We start from the raw sequence: 10,000 nt of genomic DNA, 5'->3' as shown, positions 1-10,000 counted from the left end.
CATGGGCCTAGCTGAGTAAGGTGAAGCGAGGATATGAGCAGAGATTAAAGACTCTGTGATGGAGAAAACGAAACAGAGGTGTTAAGAATTGCGAACTTTGCAAAACAAGGAGCAATATTTTTTTTTAAAGTGTAAACTCAAAACAAGGTGCAATAATAAAAAAAACTGTGAACTCTGAAGCCAGTTGAAATAAAATACCGGCAATTTAAAGGAAAAAAAACAGCTTCGAGAAGAGAAGAGAAGAGAAGAGAAGAGAAGAGAAGAGAAGAGAAGAGAAGAGAAGAGAAGAGAAGAGAAGAGAAGAGAAGAGAAGAGAAGAGAAGAGAAGAGAAGAGAAGAGAAGAGGTACCGGAGATGATTTTAGGCGTCTGGATCTCCACAAAGCCCTTGTTGGTCAGCGTGTCTCTGAAGAGCTGGCAGACACCAGACTGCAGACGGAAGATGGCCTGGCTGGTAGTGGTCTGGAGGAGAAAGAGAGGAGAAAGAGAGGAGAGAGAGAGAGAGAGAAAGAGAAAAAGAGAGAGAGAGAGAAAGAGAGAGAGAGAAAGAGAGAAAGAAAGGTAATACAAGAAAGACATTACAACAGGAAGCCCAGGAAGGAAAGCGTGAATCACAGTCAAGACTGCAACACCTCTGTACCCACACAGTAGCATCATCTCAACTAAGCTACAATGCTTTGGAAACTTACACAAAGCAAATCACTCTCACTTTCATAAGGGGACAAAGCACAGTAATCGAAGGGCTGCGTGCGTGTGCGCTCAAAAAATGCCCTCCAGGGTCCACTCAAAAACCTGTCGGTGTATTTAAATTGAACCATCGCTCAATTCGCTGTATTAATAACTGCAGCAGTGGCGGGTGTGTGTGTGTGAAAGCGATGACTGCCTGTCTGACGTACAAGGACACACTACGCCTGAGTCGCTTGGTTCGCGCCCATTCAGCCTGCCACAAAAGGGCCAGTAAAAATATGGCTTTTCGCTCATTCGCGCGGTTAATCAGCCGAGTCCCCTGCTGATATCTGCTGATGTGATGGTCGTTTCTCTTCACGACTGAACCGTCCTGGTTGACACCGACAAGGCGACACCTGCCCACAGGCCTTGTGGCTTCAAATAAATAAATAAATAAACAAACTATGCACCGTCTATCTCTCGCTCTCACGCTTGCTCAGATTCACAAGCGTGACACTAAAGATGCAGCATCCCACTCGTCCTTCGGTGCACAGCACTGGCACACTGTAGGGGGGCTTTCTATTGGCCCTTCTGTGGGGCTGCATCTTCACCTCTAAAGATGGCTTTTAAGTGATACTGTCCCATTTTTGGAAATAAGATCATATTACACCTCCCCTTGAGTTAAAGAATAGGCTTTTACCGTTCTCTTGTACTTTCAACCGTTCTCTGGGTATGGCAGTGCAAATTTTACCTCCAAGCTAACAGTTAACATTGAGTCCTATGAGACCAGCTCGCGGCTACGTTAGCCAACTGTTAGCTTGGAGGTAAAATGTGCACTGCCATAACTAGAAAACGGTTGGAAGTACAGGAGAACGGTAAAGTCTATTATTTAACTCAAGGGGAGGTGTAAAATAAGCTTATTTCCAAAAATGGGACAGTATCACTTTAATGCACTGAATTGAAATCCCCTACAGTATCTTTGACTACAGTGAGTTTCAACTGTTACAAGCTGAAAGTCAGAGATTGATGTGTACTACCCACCAAGGATGCTAAAATGATACAACTTCTGAGAGGAATGTAAAATGTTTACTGGCAAAATTCTCAAAAGTTGCTACTTGCTGAAAAGTATAAATTTATCACATAGTGAGTGCATGGCCACACTATGGAAGACTTTTGTCACAGTACACCCGCTACTGTCACACACACTCTTGTCTCTTTCCCACAGTTTAAAGAAGAGCTGGGGTTTGTGTGTAGGCTGGCGGCGTTCTCTCTTTCACACCTCCGTCTTCACACTTCTCCATATTTGCGTTCGCAGCAGGGGGCTGAGAGAAGACAAGTGACACTGCTAACGTCATTAAGTTGTTGACAAGTCAAGCAAAGAAGTGAGAGTGGGAGGGGGGTGGGGGGGGTTGAGCTATCCTGTGGTAAGGTCACATGACCACTGATCACAGATTGTGCGAGTGTGTACGCGGGTTTCTTTTTTTTTTTTCAACCACGTCCTACCACCACAGACAAGAGAAAGGGCCATAGCAACAAACCTGCTGTGTTTGTTTATCCAAGAAAAACTTTGTTTTGCCCCTACAAATGTACATGGAGAGATGTGGTAATTGGAAAGTGATTTGGTCAGGTCCTTTCAAGGCCCTCGCTTTTATAGGCTTTTATTGCCGCCTCCCTGCTGGGGGCATGTGAGAACCTGTTAATGGGCTTAGACTGTGTGCCGAAGAGGAGACGCCAGAGGAGAGGAGAGCAGAGGAGAGGAGAGAGAACCATGATAACAGGGCAACAACTCCACTGGTTCACAGAGCCACATTGTCTTCACAAACAGGTGCTCTGAGCACAGTCGAGACAGCCAATGGCAAAGAGGCATTCTTTTTAGGTTTTTTTCTTTCTCCCAAAATGCTCCTGCACCGGTTCGCCAGATCAGAACAATGAAGCCTTTTGGGGGTTTTTGCGTTGGGCACAAACGGTGGCTGCTTGCCCAGTTTTTTGGTTCCACATTCACAAGTGCATCTGAAAGGTAAGAGGGAGACACACAGGGGACAGGGCAGACGACTGAAACGATGAAGAATAGGGAGGGGGGGGGGACTTACTCTGAGATCAATGACACGGTTGTCCAGTTTAGTGTCTTGATTGACGGTGGCTCTGCCTTCCTGCAGGAGGAGGTGAGAAAGTGCAAAAGAGAGAGAGAGAGAGAGAGAGAGAGAGAGAGAGAGAGAGAGAGAGAGAGAGAGAGAGAGAGAGAGATAGAGATAGAGATAGAGAGAGAGACGGGCAGAAAGACGGAGAGAGACAAAGGCAGAAAGAGGGCGAGAGAGGGGCAGAAAGAGGGAGTGGGAGAAACAGAAATGACAAATGACTTGTTTTATTCACTGACACATAATAATGAAAGTCTGTGCAGCGCGTTTGATCAGTTATGCAACATCTCTACTCTACCCCACCCATGAAAACGGCGGTGCCTTGAGCCCAGCCCAGGAAACCAAGCTGGATGGCGGTTCAAGCCGTTCCACATCCTGCCGCTAAAACCAAATCTGCGCGCCGCAGAGAGACACACACACACGACACGTGCGCACTCGCACACGCACACACACGCGCGCAGACACACACACACATACACGCACACGCGCAGACAGACACACGCGCAAACAAACACACACACACACACACACACACACACACACAGAGTCAAGACACTCAAGCAGCCGCAGTGTTTGACACTCCCCAATGGAGCTCTGAGGAGGCCTTGACTGCATGGCTCCCAGCAGAGAACACCTGGCAGCAGCACAAGTGCAGCAGAGATCCCCTTACTGAACAAACACTCACCCGGGTCAGCTGTCCTTAAAACCCCCCTGAGCTCCCCAAACCCGACCCCATCAGACAGGACAAGTCTTAGTGGGGTATTACTACGGCATGCATCTTTAAATCCCTTATAGCCCTAAGACACTAATTACATATTTAATTGTACAAATATTTCCGGATCTGTGTGGGCTTTTGGGAGGAGAGGGGAAAGGGGTGACTGAATCCTGCAGGGGTTCAGCTGCCACCACCCATCCATCCATCCATCCATCCATCCATCCATCCATCCATCCATCCATCCACTGGTGTAGGTATGGCTTGGGACGTGGTGGGGACATTACAATGGCAAATTGTCTGTGTATGCTATTTTAACATTTTATTCAGGGCTCTAAATTAACACCAGCCAAATGCTGGTTAAATTTCAGTTTGGCAAGTAGGAAAGACCAACTTACTAACCACTTTAACTCATTAGTGAGTGTGTGTTTGGCTAGTAAGATTAACATCAACAAGCCATTTTGGCTGGTGATGCAAAAAAGATAATTTAGGGCCCTGATTAGATTTGTGGGAAAGGTGGTGGGGAGAAGCTAGGTTTATCTCAAAAGCGGTATGGACATGTCCCCCACCATCCATTTACTAAAATTCTGCCCATGCATCCATCCTCCAGCACCGGTCACACATCAGCGCTGCCTCTCCCGCCTGCCCCCATCTCTCTCTCAGGGCCCTGGCCAAGCTCATCCATCACACCACACTAGGGCTGGGCAATATGACGATATATATTGTTATCGTGATATAACAGTGTGTATCGTGACCTTTCTCCTGTATCGTTTGTATCATGATAGTAATTTTATCAGTTGTATACAATTGAATATCATTTCTGTCATGTTGTCACAATACACACTATAAGCTCATGTAACTGTGATAATAACAATAAAAAGATCCATTTTAAAGAAAGGTTGTTTTGCGACATAAAAAAATAAAGAGAATAAATGAAAACGTATGTAATTGTGCTATATCGTGATACCGTTATCGTGATATAAAGTAATTTATATCGTGATATAGTTTTTTTTCACGTATCGCCCCGCCCTACACCACACCACACCCCATCCCATGGCATGATGACATGGCGGCATCATCATGGCATCAGCAGCTCACCTCGTCTCCCTCTCCCTCAGGCCGCACAGCATCCTCCAGCTGCAGGGGCAGTCTCGCCTCCGCCTGGCTGATCACGAATATCTGAAGATGGGGAAAAAAACAGTGTGCACAAGACAAAGAGAGAGAGACAGACAGGCCACACACAAAAAAACGTGAGGCAAATCCAGAACGAGAAAGACACCATGAAAGTCAAAGGAGTGACAGGGGGGAAATATCAAAATGGCAAATAGCATAGCAAGGGAACAAAACACATTCGTTTTGGGAGTGAAAGAGACAAAAAGAAAAATAGTCCTTCTATGCTAGACATCTCCATCACCACCCATACAGGCACGGCCATGCTTGTGACACTTCTCCGATTGTTTCCTTTCCAGCGAAAATTATTTCAGCTCAGTTCAGGTGCAAAAAGTCTGAGCCCGTTGTGCTAAAGTTCCCTGTTACACAGTCACAGAGCGAGTACAGGGCAGCTTTAGTGGCTGTAACTGCCATCAAAGACAGTGGGTGGATTCCAATATGCGGACTCCCATCCTTGGCCTGTGTGCTTGTGGCCCCGAATCCATAAAAAACACTTACGTTTCCCAGCTGTCAGCCCAGCCACAACAACTTTTGAGGGACTTTATTCACCATCCCGTTTGCAAATGAGAAAATTACATTAGAATTGAGCTTTTGTGAGATATTGAAATACAATTCTGTTGTCGGTGACGTCATCACAGGGTCACAAGTAGGCAAGTGAACAAGGGAGGATGGGAGTCCGCATATTATAATGCACCCAGGTGTCAGGCCAAGTGTCAAACATCTTGTTCAGAAGAAAATCTCCTGCCACAGTTGCCCTCCTTCATAGGTGACTTACTGAGTAACTTGTCTACTGGTCTTGATTACAGCTGGTTGATTACAATCAGCTGATTCAGAGGTGGTTGAATGAAATTTGGTGGCAGGGTTTGTCACTTTTTGAAACAGGTATTGACATCTCTGAAGGCGAGTAGGGGGCAACCGTACTATACTGGTTGGGGAGGTGGACTTCAGATCAGAGGGTTGGAGGTTTGAATCCCACCCATACCTCTCGACTCCCCACATCTCTATCTATTACTGAAGTGCCCTTCATTCAAATAACTGTAAATCGCTTTCAGTCAGCTAAGTGTCAAATTAAAGAAACTCCCGCACACTGACCATTTGTCCACTCTGGAGATTGCCTGATGAAGGTCTAGTACCGAAACGTCATTTATTAAAGAAAGAACAGCGAAATGGTCAGTGTGCAGGAGTTTCTTTAAGTTGTTGCCGAGTGACCCATGGGCCGTCTCCGACGCACCTGTCAGCTGAGGTGTGCGCAAAAAGTCGAAGTTTAACGTAGTCAGCGAAGTGTAGCATGTGTATGTAAACTAATGTAACGAGTGCCTACCCTCTCGATGTGCAGCTCTACGTCCTGCTGGGTGCAGCTCTCGATCTTCTGGTCCACCTTCCTCACCATGGCCTCCACGTCCACAATGCTCTCCTTGCTGATGCTGCAACAACAAAATGGCAACAAGGGGTCAGTTTCCAGTGAGCTGGTTTGTGCATGCGGAGTTCGAGATTCATTTAGCTATAAATTGTACAGCCTCCACATCCACAATTCTCTCCTTGCTGATACTGCTAAAACAAAATAGCGCCAAGAGGTCAGTTTCCAGTCTGAGTAGTACTGGTCAATACTGTATGCTTTGGGTTTTTCTTAAGTGAGCTAGTTTGTGCATGTGGAGGTTAGGGATGCAAACGATTCATCGATTAATCGACTTTAATCGATCAAGGTGTTAATCGATTAAAAAACATTAATCGCAATACATCGACAATTCAACTGACAAGAATCCCAGGTGAAATGGGCGAATGGGTGAAATGTCAAGAGTGTGTATGTGCGAAGAGGGGTGTGAATAGTGGGAATATTTAAATCACCTTTGGATTAAAGAATTGAAATAAAATTAACTGCAATGTGGCATTTTATCAAAAAAATGTACACAAATGTTTAGATTTAGTAGGTTTTTTTTCGAGAAACATTGAGATTTCGTGGAAAAAAACGCCGCTTATCAATTAAACGTAAGTTGATCGATAAGGCTATCAACTGATTAATTAATTAATTAATCAATAATTTCTCTCCACATCCACAATGCTCTCCTTGCTGATACTGGAGCAACACAACAAAGTCGATTCGTGAGCCTTACTCTACACGAGTGGTTCTCAACCTTTTTTCAATAAATGTCCCCTGGACCTCATCATAAACCTCCAACACCCCCCTTAGTATTGACAAATACTAAGGTACCCAAACTTTTTTTTCTCTGGGGGCCACATTATCGTTTCTGACTGTGATGAGGGGCCAGGATCAATCATGTGGGCTGTACACTAGGCCACTGCCTGTCATAGCTATAATTCCTAGCACAAAATTGTTCATCATTATTGCAAGTGATTTGCAAAAGTAGCGAGTACAGTTCACATGTTACAGCGTACAGTCTCAACAAATCCTTAATACTTTCGTTGTTGATGCAAGAACAACAGAACGAAGACGGGTGGCAAGTTGCCAGTCAACATAAATGTTGCCAGTGTATTCATATGCATTGATCACAACACTGTAGACAGACTGCTTTAGTTTTTTTGTCTTGTTTTTCAGACAGTCAGCTTGTTTATGCAACTGAAGTTTGAGATTAGTCATTTATTATTCAGGCAATGTTGCAAAAGGGGTAATGACGTGAACCAGACTTTTTACATAACCAATGTAGTACAGACATGGCTTGCAGCTATCGGGAGAAGACGTGTGGGGACAGGATAATTAAGGGAGAAGAAAAGCTTAGTAAGATGAATCACCTTATCAGTAAAAAGTGACTAATATTAATGGTAATATCAAAATGGCACAAGTGTTAAGAAACAAGTTGTAATGCTCAACACTTATGCTTGGACAGCTGATGTAGACAAATGGATCCACGTGTGAGAACCAAAAAGAGCGGGAAAATGAGAAATGAGAAGTGTATAAGTGGCACATGGCCTGCCATGACGAATACAGTGACCACTGAAATGGCATTTTCTGAACGGGGAAATAGGCCACAAGCATTGACCACCAACCGCTGTGAAACAGGCCTGAGAACCAGCATCTGATAACCACAGCCAACAGTTTCAGTTATGTAACCCAACATTACATTACATTACATTACATTGCACTTAGCTGACGCTTTCATTTGTTCAAAGCGACTTACAACTATTATTTCTCAGGGTATTGGTTACAGTCCCTGGAGCAATGTGGGGTTAGGTGCCTTGCTCAAGGGCACTTCAGCCATGGATGGAGATGTAGGGAGAGGTCAGGGGGGATATGAACCTGCAACCCCTAGATTGAAAGACCAACTCTCTAACCACCGGCTGCCCCAACATGCTCTTGACTTTACGATGTAGTGATGGGATTAATGGCACTGAATGCTGCCAAGTATACGATATGGTCTTCCAGACAGGTTTAACACAATATGATCTTTGGGAGTTCAATATCCTTACTGAAATTCTTCAAGTTACTATAGTGCGATAGCAGCGAACTGAGCTGAGTGTTCAATACACTCGTCAATATGCACAACTCAATACATACAGACGGGCGAATAAAAGGGTGTTCAGGTTGGGGAATGATACAGTATGTAACTGTATACAATTTACGATTTGTATGCATTTTGATGTCATAATTGTTATGTGACTGAATGAACGAAGTATTGTTTGAATGTTGTAAGTATTCATATTCATATTTAATTGTAAAAAAAAAAAAAAACAACAACAACTGTTGAGTGAGTCAGAGAGTTGGTTCCCACTCCATACTCGAGTCCATCAAACCAGCTCTCGTCTCCACTTCTTAGATCAACTCTACGCCATCAACACATTGGTGGTGCTCATAGACCTGCTACACTGTCCAACTGATAAAATCTCTGCTCGATTCTAATGCAATACAGATGGACCACATAGTTTGCTGTTTAGGATATTAAAGTGAGCGCTGTACAGTATAAAGGCAGTACCATTCCAAGTCGTATAAAAATTGCCAGTATGAGAAAAAAAAAATGTTCAGAAGTAAACCCAAATGCTGGGGGTGCTGTGGCTGAGTGGGCTAAGACGCCGTAGCATTACAGCAGGGACCGAGTTCGATTCAGGCCTGAAGTTATTCCCCGATCCTTCCCCATCTCTCTGTCCCAGGCCGTCAAGCCACTGAAGCCAGAGCTATGTGCTAAATTAGCTATTAGCTAAATCAAACATGTCAATGTCACGTCCCGAGCGAATAAAAACAAGTCATGGCGAAGCTACTTCTGCTACCTCCGCTACCAGGCAGCGTAGGTCGCCCTTGGTCTGGACGCAGCATTACACTATCCATTCTGAATAATAAAGGTGTAAATGCCCCCCAAAAATATATAGTGACAAGAGAATATGAAATGCACTAAGGGACATGAGCAGCTTAGCAAGGAGGCAGCAGAGTCATCTTGGATGTCACCACAGCCCTGGCTGACATCAAGCTTGCAAGCGCAGATGTCACTTCAACAACCGCCGCATGTGGAAACTGCAATATTATGTAACGTTTTCCAGTGCCATTCACGGTTCCTCTTTTCTGTGTTTTTGTAGTACTGTACAAAAACATGTACAAACATCGCATCGCAGTTGCCTTTGGCAACCCATAGTAGGTTTCCAAATACCTTCTGTAGAGGTGAACATGAAAGCACAAAGTGAGTGTTGCCCCAAAATGAAAGGGCATGAAGTCAGAAGGAAAATCATCCTGTTCTTCTGAAGGACCCCCACTGCATGGCATTTTGAGAGATGCTTTTCTTTCTTCTTTTAAAATATAGCTTTGAGCCCACTCTTCCACTTTGTGAGAGTGAGTGTATCTGTGCATCCCTGCATTGGCGTGCCTTTGCGTGTGTGCGTGTGTGCGTGTGTGCAAGAGAGAGAGAGAGAGAGAGAGAGAGAGAGAGAGAGAGAGAGACAGACAGACAGGACGAACAAGAAAGAATGAGAGAGAATGTATGTGTGCATGTGTGTATAGGTGAATGAGTACGAGTGTGTGTGTGTGTGTGATGGTGTGTGTGTGTGATGGTGTGTGTGTGTGTGTGTGTGTGTGTGTGTGTGTGTGTGTGTGTGTGTGGCGCTCGACGCCTGGTGCGGGCGAGCAAGGAGCCCAACTGTCACGTCAAGTGGCACGGTGCTCCGCCAGGGCGGGCGGGCGGGCGGGCGGGTGGGCAGAGCCGAGCCGAGCCCAGCGGAGCAAGCGGGCGGCGAGTAATCCTTCCTCTCGTCTCATTAAAGAGGAGTAATGAGAGGCGAGAGAGGGGCCAGCCACAGCCCCGGCCCAGCTGCTTCAGGGAGACACTTCACACCGCCCGGGATCAGCAACACAAATAAAGCGCAGTCTTAATATCACACAC

General features: G+C 45.3%; 1 protein-coding gene across 1 annotated transcript in view; it reads right to left on the bottom strand.

The window, feature by feature from the left end:
* dars1 (aspartyl-tRNA synthetase 1) overlaps positions 1-10,000 on the bottom strand; it is a 31,415-nt gene that overhangs the window by 9,204 nt on the left and 12,211 nt on the right. Inside the window, exons 7-10 of the mRNA XM_063213529.1 lie at positions 6,004-6,106; positions 4,611-4,691; positions 2,756-2,815; positions 350-461 (exon numbers count right to left, since the gene is read on the bottom strand). Of these exons, the coding sequence (XP_063069599.1) occupies positions 350-461; positions 2,756-2,815; positions 4,611-4,691; positions 6,004-6,106 (356 nt within the window). The remainder of the gene's footprint in view (positions 1-349; positions 462-2,755; positions 2,816-4,610; positions 4,692-6,003; positions 6,107-10,000) is intronic.

This window comes from Engraulis encrasicolus, chromosome 13 (assembly GCF_034702125.1).
Source record: "Engraulis encrasicolus isolate BLACKSEA-1 chromosome 13, IST_EnEncr_1.0, whole genome shotgun sequence".
Lineage (NCBI taxonomy): Eukaryota > Metazoa > Chordata > Actinopteri > Clupeiformes > Engraulidae > Engraulis > Engraulis encrasicolus.
The sequence above is the reverse complement of the archived record's forward strand: the minus strand, read 5'-3'. Positions and strand labels throughout refer to the sequence as shown.